General features: G+C 51.5%; 1 protein-coding gene across 8 annotated transcripts in view; it reads right to left on the bottom strand.

Moving 5' to 3' along the window:
• The window catches only part of SLC12A8 (solute carrier family 12 member 8), a 133,253-nt gene that overhangs the window by 53,710 nt on the left and 63,650 nt on the right, over positions 1-15,893 (bottom strand). For all 8 annotated transcript variants that reach the window (XR_010943693.1, XM_067738640.1, XM_067738644.1 and 5 more), the window contains exon 6: positions 1,838-1,951. Coding sequence is in view for 7 of the 8 variants with exons in the window: in XM_067738640.1 (XP_067594741.1) it covers positions 1,838-1,951 (114 nt within the window). In the remaining variant the exon portion in view is untranslated. The remainder of the gene's footprint in view (positions 1-1,837; positions 1,952-15,893) is intronic.

Below are 15,893 nucleotides of genomic sequence, written 5' to 3'. Positions count from 1 at the left end.
CCTGCTTTCTGTTCCTATGGTTTGCATTTTCTAGAATTTTATATAAATGGATTTTTATATACTTTTAACCTTTTAAAAAAGGTACTTGGGCTTCCCTGGTGGCGCAGTGGTTGAGAATCTGCCTTCCCCCTAATGCAGGGGACATGGGTTCGAGCCCTGGTCTGGGAAGATCCCACATGCCGTGGAGCGACTGGGCCCGTGAGCCACAACTACTGAGCCTGCGCGTCTGGAGCCTGTGCTCCGCAACAAGAGAGGCTGTGATAGTGAGAGGCCCGCGCACCGCGATGAAGAGTGGCCCCCGCTTGCCACAACTAGAGAAAGCCCTCGCACAGAAATGAAGACCCAACACAGCCATAAATAAATAAATAAACAAATGTGGGGTTTAAAAAAAAAAAAAAGGTACTCATTTTTGTCTGACTTCACACAGCATAATTATTTTGAGATTCATCTATGTGGTCACAGATTATCAATAGTTCATTTTTTCTAATTGCTGAGTAGCTTTATACTGCACGGTGATACCATAATTTGTCTCTCCATTCACCTGTTGATGAATATTTGCATTGTTTCCAGTTTGGGACTATTACAAATTAAGTTGCTTTGAACGTTCATATACAAGTCTTTATATGGATACACGTTTTTGTTTCTCGGTAGTAGATAACTAGAAGTGGAATGGTCTATGTTTGGTTTTTAAGAAACTGTCAAACCATCTTCCAAAATGGTTGTGCCATTTTACATTCCCATCAGCAGTGTATGCGAGTTCCAGTTTCTCTGAATCCTTGCCCACATTCGATATGGACAGTTTTAAGAATTTTCAACAATCTAGTAGCTTTTCCTCCCTTCTCTATGGAGGAAGGCAGAGGGAGGAGAAAAAGGAGACAAAATCAGCCACACTCCAGGGCATCGACACTGCCTTGATCGAGAATGAGATGTTTTGCTCAGTCTGTGTCCTGGGAACAAACCCAGTCCCTCACAAACGGTTATTTCTTACGGAGCATTTGGTAAACATGTTAGCTTACTGCCTTCTAGGCTGGGGCCCTGAGCAGGTGACAAGAGCTCTACAGGCACCTCCACTGTGGAAGACTCCTGCAGCCACTGTAGAGCAGAAAGCAGGAAAGGGAGGGGAAAGAGACTCAGTCATTGCCCATGGGGGATCCTGGTTTCACCCACACCCAGTGTGATAAGAGGACAATAGCATTTCTCTGTCCCCCTGGGAGAAGGCACATGGGTTGGGTTAGGGGAAGGGGAGTTTCTAGACCAGGCTGCACTCTTTCCAAGGTGGAAAGAGCAGCTTGTCCTGTGGAGGAATCCATCCTGTTCAGCCCTAAGAGAAATACATCCCCTCTATTAACTTGGCCAAGAGGTGTCAACATATGAGTATAAGGGGTAAGGAGGATTAAATCGTGTTGGGGGCTTTCAGGAATTATGAACAAGTAAACTCTCTGTTAAAATAACAGATTTTGGGCTTCCCTGGTGGCGCAGTGGTTGAGAGTCCACCTGCCGATGCAGGGGACACGGGTTCGTGCCCCGGTCCGGGAAGATCCCACGTGCCGCGGAGCAGCTGGGCCCGTGAGCCATGGCCGCTGAGCCTGCGCGTCCGGAGCCTGTGCTCCGCAACGGGAGAGGCCACAACAGTAAGAGGCCCGCGTACCGCAAAAAAAAATAATAATAAAAAAATAAAATAAAATAACAGATTTTTAGTTAAAGCTAAAGTCATTGATAAAGTCAGATATATATATCCTAAGAGCACGTGCAGGTCAATTATGATACTGAGTTTTGGGAACCAAGCATTTACTTATACCCCTAATGTGAGAGTGAAAAAGAATGCCAACGCCAATACCTGTAGCTGCTGGGAAGAACACCCCAAAGACGGTGAAAAAGGACTCGCCGGGGCTGTAATCAGGCAGAGTGTTGTTCTGCAGCAGTTCTGGTGAATATCCAATAAAACCATGCTCTGAAATAAAACAAAGGAAAGCCAAATGAGCCAAGTGACAAGATGTATAGCACAGGCTTCCCTAGGTTACAGTCCTCGCTTATGTAACTTTAAATAGCAAAAGTAGGTGTGATTGGGGGTGGGGAGCAGGGAGGGAAAACAGAAGATGACAGAACCATCTTCCTTCCCACTTCTGGGGCTTGATTTTTATGTACTGTATCTACGGATATAGGTAAATAAAATGACACGAAGAAGAACAGTAGTTACCTCTAGGAAGGGTAGCATTTGTATTGTTTTGCTTAGAGTACAGCTGAAATCTTTCCATGAGTATGTATTGACGTGTGTGCTTCTGATTTAAAACATTAAGTTACCTCCCTGCTCAAAAACCTTCCCACGGATCCTCATTAGCTACAGAATAAAGACCAAGCTCCTTCAGATGAGTGTGAAAGCCCTCCACAGCCTGGCAGCAGCCCACCATTTCCTATTCGTCCTTGGCTTTTTCCTCTCCCCAACAGTGACGCAGATGACTCTGCCCAAGAACGCCACTAATACCCAGCCCCGTGTCCCCTGCTTCCAGACCCTTCCCCCATATCTCTGAGCATCAGTATGGTACTCACTCTCCAAGCCCAACTCAAGCTGTTTCCTTTGGGCTTTACACGAGCTCCCTGATCAGAATCCTTCTCCTAAGTGCCCTCCACGACTAGCCACATTAGGTCTTCCCCCAACCAGACTCCTTGGGGCTAGAGATGCGGTCTCAAAACACCTCTGTCCCGCAGGGTCACCACTGTGCCCGCCACACAGCACGCAGGGTGCCAATGCGGGTCACACCAAAGGAATCTTCCTCTTGGATCTTTTGATGCCGTGCGTTCAGTCTGACTGGTTCACAGACTACCTTACAGCAGGAACATCTCAGATACGATTTTTTCAAAGCATGTTAAACACTTTTTACATTGCCTTAAATGAAAGTCTTCAAGAGGTTTCAGTCCTACAGACACTTTGCTTTTTTGTCAAAGGAGGTCACCTTGAACAGCACCCGTGGGTATGTTAGTGGGCTGTGGAATTTTAAGATACAAGTCAAGTGTCCTTGGGCTCAGGGACACCCAGCACATCCAGCCTCTGCCTTTGGAGAATGAGTTGGTTTGTTCCCATGAACTCCAGTCCAAGAGAACCGGGTCCTGCTCCTTTTCCCTCCAACCCCACAGCTACGTAGGATGAGTTCTCAGCCGTCAGTCATGCCGTAGCTGACCCCCAGGGCTGCGGTGACCGTCTCCTGCCAGCCTGTCCTCCACCGCCCTCGGGGCTTAACTTCACCCTGACCTTCCATCCACAAAAGAGCGCCGTCTCGCTGATGAGTCCAATGATAGTGCCAGCACTTCTCACAGCTTCCAAGATTCATATCTTCATAGGAAAAGTATTTTTCAAAAAAAAAAATAGTAAAATGAAAGCTTAGTGAAGTACAAGGGACCCTGGGGAGTCCAGTCAGGACTTAAAATCATTGTTGACTGCTCTCTTTCTCCAGAACTTTAAATCCCAAGGACTGTGCAACATTTCCGAATGGTTTGGCATCTTCACAGCCGGTCCTCCCCTCATTAACAAAACAGCAATAATAGCTAAGTTAACTTTAGTCTATCCGCTGGCTGACCCTGCTGACTAGACTTTCTGAGGAGAAAACCAGCCCAGCCTGCCTTGGAAGGGAGCTCGGCCAGGCTGGATGAGGCACAGGCCTGAGCACGTTTGAGCGCAGGGCTGCGTGCTGGGCAGGCCGGCCGTGCGGGACACAAACACTTCATCAGGCTCCGTTGATCTCCGCCGTCCCGAGGCCACCCTGACATGGGTGGGTATTTGGTCACCAGGCCTGAAGGGCTTGGCCCCGGTCAGCCTGAAGGGTCAGAGGGATTGCAGGCGCCATAGATGAGTCACTGGAATGCCTTCTCTCTCCCTCCATACCACCACCAAGATCCACAGAGTGAGGGAATGAGTCACTGGGCTCACTCGGGGATGGGGGTGGGGTCCATTCTCTGCAGGGCCACCGCAAGGGCAGCCCTCACACGTTCGCAAGCACACGCTCACGCTGACAACTGCTGCTGGCCCCAGCCCTCTCCCCTCAAGTCCAGTTCTGAGCTGTTCTCAAGGAAATAACCTTAACTTTGAAAATGAACTTTATGGACAAAGATGTTTGTCAATGAGTTATTTATAATAGTGTGAACGGGGCGGGGGGGTCTCTAAATGTCTAACTCTGAAAGTCTGAGGTATTTAAATGCTTAAAAAGACTTTTTAGGGACTTCCCTGGTGGCACAGTGGTTAAGAATCTGCCTCCCAAGGCAGGAGACGCGGGTGCGATCCCTGGTCAGGGAAATAGATCCCACGTGCGTGCTGCAGCTAAGAGTTCACATGCCGCAACTAAGGAGCCTGCCTGCTGCAACTAAGACCCAGCGCAACCAAGATAAATAAAATAAATTTAAAACATTTAAAGAAAGACATTTTAGTGCCAAAGAAAACCGTCCATGTTATATATGATATACGTTCAGTAAGAAAACTGGATACCATTTATAGGATGAATACAAAAAAAAGTTTTAACGTATATATATAGGAAAAGGAAGCATACCAAAATACTAATTGTGGCTGTTCGTATAATGCAACTTTGGACTTCTTTTTCTTTCTTTTTTTATGTTTACAAATTTTCCACCTGTCTTTAATGAGCATAATCAAATTATCAAAAATTAAAGTCTTTTAGAAAAGCGAACAAAACATTCCACAACTGAAAGCCTACTTTCTCCAGATAGCTTTTCTATAAACAAATTCATTTCTTTTCTTTTCTTTCCATTTATCCTCTCCCTGCTTTTCAAAATGATTTAAGTGGCTTATGAGAAAAACATAAAGGCAAGTAAAATTAGGGGCAAAAAAAGAAAGAAAAAGAAATTGAGCAAAAGAGAGAGAGGGAACACCTACAGCCCACAGCCTGAGGTCTCTGAATAGGTTCTGAGGTAAGATCCTGCAGTGATTTTCTTCAAACTGGAATTCAAGGCCTAAGAGATCGTTTTACTTTCTGACCTTTCTGACCAAGCCCACTCCAGCAGGGGCGGACCCTAGGGCCCACCCTTCACATGTGCCACATTCCAGTGGATGAGAAGGAGCCCTAGGTTCACGTGGTGGACCTACCTCATTTCCTCCGCCCCTACCTTCCCGGGCCCTTATGACTTCCACCCACCTGACACCCCACCTCACGTCAGGCTCCCCAGTCCTGATCCAGCCCCGCCAGAGGCTTGGCCCACTGGCCTCCGCCCTGACTCCCGGGGCTCCAGTCTCTCGCCCAGACCCTTAACCAGTGGTCCAGCTGGATCTCAGGCTTCTGCAGAGCGGGTGTCCAGGTCAGACACTGATGTCTCTGGCTGGCTTGTACTTGAGGCGTGGGGCGAGGTCAGCTGGCCATGCCCAGTGTTGCAGGGCAGAGCAGACCCACCTGCCGTGGCCTCTCACAGTGGGTCTTGCTGTCTGATTTGCTGAACAAAGGTCCCTAATTCTTCTAGTCACGGCCCTGTTTGAGAAGCTGATGAATGCTCATTTTGCATACCATTTGGGGGTTCCCTGAAGCCTCTGTGGGGGGAATGGACCCTGAGGTTCAGGACCTCTACTCCAGGGGCTGCCTCTGTACCTGAGACTTCTGACACGCCCTGCAGGCACCTACGCCGTCCCAAGCCCTGAGCAACACCACGCCCTGCCTCGGGGTGAACAGAGGTCAACGTTTCCTGCTGCAGTCGGTGCCAAGCAACGAGGAGTCTCTGTGTGCATGGGGACAGCGCAGGTCCCCCAGGGACATCCCGGGCAATTCTGAACATAATCGCCAGTGGCCGTTTATTGAGCACCTCATACTTGCCGGTCACTGGGCGCCAATTAATTTACATCATCCTCGATCCTCACAACCACCCTGCAAGATCAAAGGTGAGAAAACCAAGCTCACGAAGGTGAAGAATCTTGTCCAAGGTCACACAGCAGACCTGCCTGTACCACAGCCCTTGCCTCTCCCCCAGAAGGCCGGTCTCCAGGTCCCTAGCACTACCCTCCCTCACAGAGACACGCATACAGCCCAGGTTTCCTTCAACCCCGCAAAACGCCACCAGAGACCATGGCATCTCCCCTTCTCCACCTGTGGGGGGCCAACAGGGTGTCTCCCTATGGAATGCCACACTGAGGGGGTGTGTGCACAGCTGGGAAGAAGCAGAGCCCACCCTCGACCCCAGGTCTGTCTGAGGTCAATTTTCCATAGACCATACCGTCTCCCTGGAATTCATCCTGAGTTGTTTCCCCAGAGATTTCTAGAGCATGTGTCTGCCTCTGTGGGTCTTTCGGCAACTCTGCTGGTAACATGAGGGGCTGGGGTGCTCTCAGCTGATGTCTCCCGACTCTGAGAGGCCTGGGATGCCCAGTGTCTGCAGCTGCTGCACGTGACTGTATCGGGGTTGGACCTGAACATCTGTTTCTGTACCCACAGAAAAAAATACTTTGGTCCCATGTGAGCTATGAGCTTTTAGGAAGAACAAAGACAGAACAGAGTGAGGAAAGAGAAAACGAATCACAACAAAAACCAGGCAAGAACAGGCCGAGGGAAGATACTTGAAGGCGTGACCTTCCTCCTCAGCGTTCGGGTAACACGGCTTCCTGGGATGCCACCAGGGCGCCTGTGGTTCTGCAGGGTCCAGGGGTTCTGTGCCCAAGGGATCCCATGGGATCCCACCTACCACGCCTGGGCCAAAGGGGCCAGCCTGGGTCACAAGTTGCTACAGAGCGCGGCTCCCTCGGGGCCGGGCCCAGCACCCTCTGGTAAGGTGGCTTCTGGGAAGCTCCGTGTGGCCCCTGTGGCTTCCCACACGTGCCGCCCTGCCTCTGGGGTCTGCTGAAATTAGAAGAGGCAGCAGGAAGTCATCGGCCCCCACGTGTGGGTGTCAGATTATGGCCGCTGACTAACTTAGAAAGTGAGACTGCTAAAAATGACGCTGGCACCGTGGGCCCTGCCGCCCCTCCGTGAGCTGCGGGTCCGGCGAGGCGGGGGCTTCTGGCCCGGCTTTCTTCTCGGCTCGGGTCCCCCCACCCCTCGCCCAGCGAGACAGCCCTTTCCTGGGAACGACAATGAGAGAGGCTGGTCCAACCAGGAATAGAAAGAGAGAGGAAGGCAGGGAGGGGCACGCCGCCCAGACCCCGGGAGATCACAGGAAGAGCAGCCCTGCAAGGAAAAGGAAAGGAGAGGCCGAGGTTCTGGGAAGGGACACACACACCAAAACAACGCCTGGGGGTGGGGAGGGCAAGAGAAGGCCAGCGAGCCGGCCGGAGGAGGATCCCCAGAGGAGCAGGAAGTACAGTAGGGTGTGCAGCAAGGGAAATGCGAACTGGGCGCCTTGTGCGAGGGCCAAGCCTCTCCCTGGATACAAGGCCCCTCCGGAGGGTCTCCTGCGCAGTGGAGCCCGCCTGGGACCCGGATGGTATGCCCAGCACCTGGCACTGCCTGGGCTGCTCCAGGACTCTGCCTCACAGGGACGGAGACCCGCAGTTTGGGGGAGGGACAACACATCTGAAATGGCCTGACATAGAGAGGTCAGTGACAAGGAAAGAAAGGCGTGTCCGGGCCCCATCCTGTCACCAAGGCCCTCACAGAGCTCCTGCCCACACCGTCCCCATGCTTACTCAGACACGGCCCAACCCCAGACGGTCCGAGGTGGACACAGATGGGCAGTTAGGCCCGGCAAACCCCAGCGGCCTGGGCTGGTCCGTGGATCCTTCCTCCCCTGGGCTTTGGTGTCAGGTCTGGGAGCTGCAATGGGTGAGGCAGCCTCAGTCATAAGACGGATGAGCCCAAACCTGAGCTTAAAGGGCATAGATTTAGGAGAAGCCCAGGCTATTCTCCTCCTCCTTGGGGTGGAGCACGAGGCCCTGAAGATCTCTGGGAGGAAGGGGAGAACGGTGACAGGACCAAGACTCACGACACCTGGGTTCACGCCCTGGTTCTTCCACGGACTCGCTGCAAATTCTGACTCTGTCCATCTGGGATGGGCCCGAGATGCTGCAATCTCAGTGAGCACCCAGGTGACGTAGATCACGCTCCCAGTAGCAGGTATTAAGTTGTTTTTCAGAACCCTTCTAATTCTGAGAGCTGCCAGCCAGAAGCCCATTCTCAAGACTCAGGGAACATTGTCCAAATACACCATTGATTTCCAGCGGCAGATGGAAAATCCCAAACTAGCTTCCAAAGCTTGTCAGTGCTGCCCCCTACCTCCCTGCTACCCCGTCCCTTTCTCTGTGGCTGTGGATACAATGTGAGCTCCAGACTGTGAGACAAGGTCACTGCCACATTTTTCATCTGTTAATGAAACAAAGCAATTATGAATTACAAGTCCTGCCACTAGGCCTTACAGTCAGGCGCACCCTCCGTCAGTGCGGATACGGAAGGCTTCCTGGTCTAGTTCATCAGTCCGTTTTAACAACGGAGGGAACTGATAGAAGCCAGCTACTCAAAAGGCTTGAGAACTGAAAGTGGGAAAGTAACCCCAGCTTAGAGTCCCATTTGGAGTCCGCAAAACACCAAGTCCCCATTTGCTGGATTCTCCCATTGAACTGGGTCGTAACCATCCTGGTCCACTACAGGTGCTCCACAGAAATATTCTGAAATTGAACGGGATCAGGCTGTACTGACTTGGACTGTCAATGGAAAGGGATGGAAGGGTCAATAATGATAGGTTCAGAAGAGGCCCCCAAGGCCCCCGCCCTCAGCTCGGATTTCCTTCCCCACAGGACTTCTGGGCAGTGAGCTGGGAGCCTTCCCCAGACCACAAGCCCCTCTCTGGCTTCAGCCCTAGTGAGTTTGGTCCTCCAAAGAGAGGGTGGAGAGAGGATGTGAGCAGGGTTTCCAGCTCCCAGGCCCCCACCCAGAGAGAAAATACACAGAGGGAAGGCCGGGCATTCTAGCAGTGGCTAGAAGGGAAGTCTGAAGTGGGGTTGGGCCTGTCCAGAGGCCCCCGGGGAAGGCCTCCACCCTCCGGGACAACTGGCTGGTGGGAAGAGCCGGAAAAGCCCCCAGGGCTAGGTAACCCAGGGGATGAAGGGCCTGGGTTGGGGGGATGTCAGGGCAGCCCCCTTGGGAGGGGATGGCTGAAAGTTTCCAGTAAGAAGAGAAGCTCCTGCCAACCCCTACAATCTAGGACGGGCAGTCCTGGAGTTCCTTCTGAGAAAAGGATTTCTCACTTGTAAAAGGGAGGATTTCTAACAAACATGCAAGAAACTGTTCCATCCTCTGCCACGGGCTCTATTTTAAATGCTTAACCAAACTTTTTTTTATAATGGCCTTGGGGTCAGCAAGTTGAGATGAGACGGGATTTTTCACCTGGGGAGGCCGACCGAGCAAAGGACTGCCAAATGCCCCCGAACATTAAGGAACTCGCAGCTCACCTGGACCCAAGAAACAAAGCGGTATCTCACGATAATAACCGGGATTGCCGCAAACGCTGAGCAAGGCTTTGTGCGAGGCACCGTTCCAAGCGCATTATATATATTTGCTCACAACCACCCCACGAAGTAGTGCATTTTTTAGGTAAGGAAGCTGAAGCACAGAGAGGAGACTGGATTCAACCCTTGGCTGCCCCTGCCGCCGGGGTCGGTGCTCACCCAAGGCTGCAGGGAGTCTGGGAGGGGAGCCAGGAGCCCAGCTGGTCAGGCTGAGGCCAGACGGAAGGGACTGCAGAGCCCCCAGCCCCCCGCCCACGGAGCCCCCTGTGGGCTGCCCGACACTGCTCTCAGCTCAAAGGAGCCCTGAGAAAGGAAAAAATCTGGCCTTCTTATCTCCTGGGGGAAAGGAATGCACTCTCCCGCCAGGATAAGTGGCTGTTTTGACAGGAAGTCTCCACCCAGGCTGTGGGTTCCTCCCAGCCACCATTTACTCCTTCTGGCCATCCCTGCCTCTGGCATCCCAACTCCCATCCTACTTAAACCCCACACACACGCTTACACCCCCCAAATCTAACCCAACTGGGGGTCCCCCCAAGTCGGCTGCCCACCCCACAGCTCCAGCCTCCATGGGGGCCCAGAGTTCCGACCTGGGAGTCACGCCTCAGCCCCACTGTTGCCTGGACACCGTCTCCAGGCAGGCAGCTGAGAATGGGGTGGGAGGACAAGGGGCCCCCTGCAGGGGGCATCCAGCATCGACCTGGTTATGCAAGCAGGGCCACCCTCCTGTCCAGCACCACGCTGGAGGTATTCAGACTCCACATGCCCCAGCGTTCTCCCCGACCCCAAGCCCTACCCAAGAGAGAAATGCAGCAGACGCTCCCTTAGAACCCACAGCAGAAGATTCAGTATCACGGGACTACAGAATGATAATGCCACCGGGGTCTTTGGTCTCAAGTCCATTTTACACCTGGGAAGGCTGAGGTCCGAAAAAGGAGAAGCCCATGCCACACAGTCAGCAGCTGGTCAGGCAAGACCAGAACCCAGTGTGGCCAAGCTCCCTCCAACGTGTGCCCTGCAACGGCACTCAGGTCTCTGTTGTCACTGCCTGCTAACCTGCCAGGTCAGGGTAGGAACCGTACTGTCTCGTTTCTTGGTGTGTCTCCATTGCCTAGACCCAGGAGGTAAGCAAAAAATTTAATACTTTCTTAATAAATAATGGAAACAACCCAAGTGTCCATCAACAGATGAGTGGATAAACAGCATGTGGTCTATCCATACATAGCGTACTCTTCAGCCATTGAAAGGAACGAAGTATTGACACTTGCTACGACACAGATGAATCTAGAAAACATGTTAAGTGCAAAAAAACAGAAAAGGACAAATACTGTGTGATCCATTCATATGAAACATCTGAAATAGGCATATTCACAGAGACAGAAAACAGAACAGAGGTTATCTGGGGCTAAGGGGAGGATTGGGGAGTTATTGGTCCATAGACAGTTTTTCTTTGGGGTGATGAAAATGTTTTAGAAGCAGACAGTTATGATGGTTGTACAACATGGTGAATGGAGTTAATGCCACTTAATTGCACACTTTAAGATGTTTTTTTTTTAATGTTATACATATTTTGTCATTAAAAAAAAAACAAACACAAGCCGTTTCTTTCCATAGTACCCCCTGCAGGGACTACCTCCAGCATCCTTGTTTCTGGCCTAGGCTCCTCTCTGCTTTGCAGATGTGGAATAGAGGATAAAGGGAGCTTCCTGGCCAAGGTGGATCAGAGAGGGAGGAACAAAGCCACAGGTACAGACTAGTCCTAGTCTCAGACTCCGATGCTCCCGCCAAAGCAAGCTGCCTCCTCAGATGACGGGCGCGTCAGCTCCTGGCCGCTGCAAGGTGAGTGGGCAGCCCCAGCGAGCCATCTGACCACACACGACTCCTCCCTGATGGAGCTGGGCAGAAAGCACCATGTTCTCAGGAGTTCAGGTGAAAATCACAACCCCCTCTGTTGACTTCTAGAACCTACAGGCTTTTATTCAGGGGTCACAGGGGTCACAGGTTGGGGTTGTGGGCCTTTAAGGCAGAGCTGTCCAGAAGCACAGACTGTGGTTTCTCAGTATCAACCATGCCCAGATCCCATGGAAAACCTCAGCAAAGTCAAGGGTGCGGTTGTCCCAGTCTTGTTTTTGACACGGTCCTGCTTTCAATGCTTTCCTAGTCACTGGGACCCCAGGCCTGGGAGCAGTGTTTAACACCGGTCCTGCTTAATAAGAGCTGGCCTGGAATGAGTGTGCCTTTACTCTGGGCTACCCTGGACTGCCCTCGGCAAGTGCAAAGAGAAAGCAGGCTGGGCCGCTCCTCTAGGGGACTTGGACGACGGGGCCCTACCTGGTCTTGGGCCATCAGCATCAGCATCACCTGAGAGCTTGTCAGACCTGCAGAACCTCAGCTCTCCCCTCCCCCAGCCCCCACCCGTGGAACTGAAACCTTCATCGTTACAAGATCCCCAGATCTTGAAGTTTGAGAAGCACTGCCTTGTAGTATAACCCAGGGGCCTCCAGAGACCTATTCTTCCGGGATAAACAATGATAATGATAATAATGATTTATTAAGCACCCACTTCGTGACAGCTATGACTCTAGGCCTCTTACATGTACTATTTTATGCTCTGACAACCCAGTAAAGGAGGCATTATTACCTGCTTTTCAGAACTGGGGAGAGCGGTCAGAGAGTTGACCAAGTCCATGCAATGAGTTACAGCTGAGCTGGAATTTGAACACAGGGGTCTGAGTCCAAAGCCATGGCTCTGACAACTGTGGTATGATGCAATCTTTCAAACTGGGCCAACAGTTACAGCCACTTGTCAACTCTCTATGGGGCCCAGAAATTCACTGGCAAATGCAATCCCCAGGAAGGTATTCTAGGGGCTGCCCCGCTGCCTGGTGCCAGCCTGGGCTCTGGGTTCCCGTGCGCCTGGGTTGGGCAGCCCGTGGCAGAGGGCTCTCTATTTCTTCAGGACACGTCCCTGACGATGAATTTGCGTGGCCCGGTCCCCAATAAGCATTAGGTCTGGGACTGGAGGGACAAATAAATTAGATGGTGCGCAGGCTTGGGGCCCCTTCTGCCGCCAGCTCGGAAACCTCCCGCACTGACCTCGTCTGGGCCCTGGAATTTATGACTCGGGGCTTCATCTCCTGCCGGCCCCCAGGAGGCAGCACTCTCCTGCCAAAGGCACCCGTGGCAAGCTCCGCTCTCCCCTCCAGCCAGCATCCACAGGCTCCTCGGGTCACGGAACCGGCCCAGCTCCACGAAGCCCAGCCCAGCCCAGCCCAGCCCAGCCCAGCCCAGCCCAGCCGGGCCTGAGATTGTCTATCTGATTCTCTGTGCCTGTACATGGCCACCTCACCCCCCACCCGAATGTGTGACTTGAGGGCACGTCTCCCTGCCTTTGTGTCCCTCACAGACCCACTGAAATGCATCTCAACCTGACAGGTGCTCCCCAAACGCCTGAGCCAGAAAGCGCCATGATTTGCCCTTCCACGGCCGTGCGGAGGGCATCCCGCTCACCTCCCACAGCCAGAGGACCCCTTCCTGCAGTGAGGGGAGCACGAGGCCCAGCAGGGCGGAGCTGGGGGCACAGACAGGATATGCCAGCCCATCCCTCATTGTGTCGCCCTCCACCTCCTTGGAACCCCCGGCTGCTCAGGGCTGAGGCAGGCAGCCCAGCAAGGCGAGGGCCCTCCCAAGCCAGTGATTTCATGCTTCAGGCATCCATCCCCAGAACACCAGCCGGGGAGCCTGGCAGGCCAAGCCCCCTGCTGCTCACGGAGCTGGAGCAGACACAGGGAGAGAGCCGGGCAGTGTTAGCTCTGGTTTCCTTCTGTAGCTGTGACCAGGTCCCCACGGCCTCCTTGGCCTAACGGTTCCTTTCTCTGCTTTCCACAGCCAAAGCCAGCAAATGAAAATAATTCGATGGAGAGGGTGGCAGGGCCTTGGAGCCAGGGGCCTGGGATTCTGGTCAGTCACTCTCTTCAACAGAGACAAACTCAGAACAAGAGGAAGGCCTGAGGGTTCCTGCCCCTGCCCTCCTCCAGCCAGACAGGAGTGAGGACCACTGCCCCCAGAAAACCTCCTACTGAGGGCTGAACCCCAAAAGCCGGAAAGTCACAGTACCTAGAGTATTATGTTCTCCCTCTACCAGAGAAATGGTAAATGTTCAACTCACCTAATTTTAAAAATAAGAATCACCAACCTAAAGTGGTATTCCAAAAAAAAAAATGTTATTCCATAGGTAGAACACATAGAAGAGCGTGCTTTGCTTTTTACTTAGGTCAGTCAGTGAGTGGACGGGAGGGGGAGTGGATGGCGAGGAGGGGTGACCAGATGGACATAGGGAGGAAAAAGAGGAAAAAGATTGGGGAGGAAAAAGAGACAAACCTAAAGGAAGAAAGAATGAGGCTGGAAAAACAGAGAAGAAAAACCAGGTATGTTTTGAGGAATGCTGGAGATCACAATTTTGTTGGTTCGGTTTGCAAAAGTTCCGAAATCCTGACCCAGACCTGAGCCTTTGTTTACAATTCTTCACTATTCTAATCCTTAAAAATTCCTCTGTTCAAATCCTTAATCTTTCCCCTTTCAGGGTCAAAGATTCCTTTGAGAATCTGGCAGTAGTTCTGGACCCTCTCCTAGAAAAATATATTTATTCACATAAAATTTTTCCTGCAATTTCAGGGGTTCATGGATCCTGTTAAAAACTAGTTATTCTAGAAGCTCCACTCTGATTGAGAAACTTGTAAAGAGAAAAGCAAAAACACCCCCCACTGCCAGATTAAACTAAGATAAGGGAGGATGTGTTGAATCTTATTCAAGCCATCATATCAGGCTTTTAACTATACCATTTGCTTCACTGACAGAATTGTGGGGCCTAAACACCCTTCTTTAGTTACTACCCCAATGGTGGTACTAGAAGCAAGGTTACTTACTTGAAGGAGTCAGCTGTGTGTAGGGACAGTTATGATGCAGTAAAAGGTCTGCCTTTGACCCAGGTAACAACGTCTGTGCTTACCCTGAAATTAACCCTTTGCAGATCAATGGAATTATTAAATCGCACATATGCGGTAGTTCCCTAATCTGAATGTGCATAAGCATTACCAATGTACTGGTTTAAAATGTAGATTACTAGGCCAAAATTTGAGAGTCTGATTCAGACTTTTTAAATGAGTTTCTAGGTGATTTTGATGCAGGCAGTCCCCAGACCAGACTCTGAGATATACTGTTCTTGTAGAAAATTGCAAGCTTCTGGCCCAGCAGATCTTCAGATTCCCTACTCATTGTGGTGTCTCCTCGTACACCAGAGGCAGGGCTAGGCATGTATGGAAGGGTGCTCTGTGACTAGGTTTGGACCACTGCATCAGAAAGGCTACCTTTGTGGGGTAAAAAAGGTAAAGGAACAGTGTAGGGCATAAAAGGTATAGAGCCAGGTGAAACCCTCCAAGGGCCTTTAAGGCTGTGGTTCCTAGATCTGTCAGCACAAAAACAATCACCGGGAGTACTTCTGCATTTCAGATTCCCAGGCCTCGGGCCATTAGGGAATATATACATGATACTACTAATGAGCTTCCCCATTGGTTCTGACACATGGAGCTTGTTTGTTTATGGTATATGGTATTATGAAATACTTGAGGGTGTTTCAATCAAGATATCAGACCATTATTGTAAAAATGCTTTGAAGGGGCTTCCCTGGTGGCGCAGTGGTTGAGAGTCCGCCTGCCGATGCAGGGGACACGGGTTCGTGCCACGGGCCCACATGCCGCAGAGCGGCTGGGTCCGTGAGCCATGGCCGCTGAGCCTGCGCGTCCAGAGCCTGTGCTCCACAACGGGAGAGGCCACAACAGTGAGAGGCCCGCGTACCGCAAAAAAAAAAAAAAAAAAAAGCTTTGAAAAAAATTTAAAATGCTCTTAAAATTCTCCAGCGAAAACCAGTGAACACTACCAGGGGTTCCTTTTTCTTTTCTCCTCCTCCTTGTTCATTGTAGAAACTAACTGGAGAAGGGGAGCCACACTGGAATGGCCTGAATGGGTTCCAGATGACGAGGATTTGGTCCTCGTGGCCTGATTGCTTCTCCCTTTACCCTGGAGTCTTGTACAAATATTAACATTTTCTGGCTGTGCAGTGACGTGAAAATGGTTAGGAGGCACCAGGTCAGGTGTAAAAAAAACTCATGGAAGGAGAGGGACTGCTTGGTCCAGAAGTGACTGCTGATGTATTTTCTGATTCTCTACAAGGTGGAACGTCCACACAAACAGGAAGCCACGACGTGCCCAAGCTCACCCACACTGGGCTTGCCATCTGCTCGGCGGTGGTGGGGCCACAGGAGGACTGCTGAAAAGGCAGCCCATTTCAGACCACTCGGCAGAGTGGCCCTAACAGGGGCTTCTGGGCACAGATCGCAGCTCCTCAAACAGAGAGGACGTCCACAATAACAAGACTGCCCTACCTTGGTCTAGAATCCCTCAGTTTAGTGTAATTTTT

Source organism: Pseudorca crassidens, chromosome 5 (assembly GCF_039906515.1).
Source record: "Pseudorca crassidens isolate mPseCra1 chromosome 5, mPseCra1.hap1, whole genome shotgun sequence".
NCBI lineage: Eukaryota > Metazoa > Chordata > Mammalia > Artiodactyla > Delphinidae > Pseudorca > Pseudorca crassidens.
Note: the sequence above shows the minus strand (reverse complement) of the source record. Positions and strands in the feature narration are given on the sequence as shown.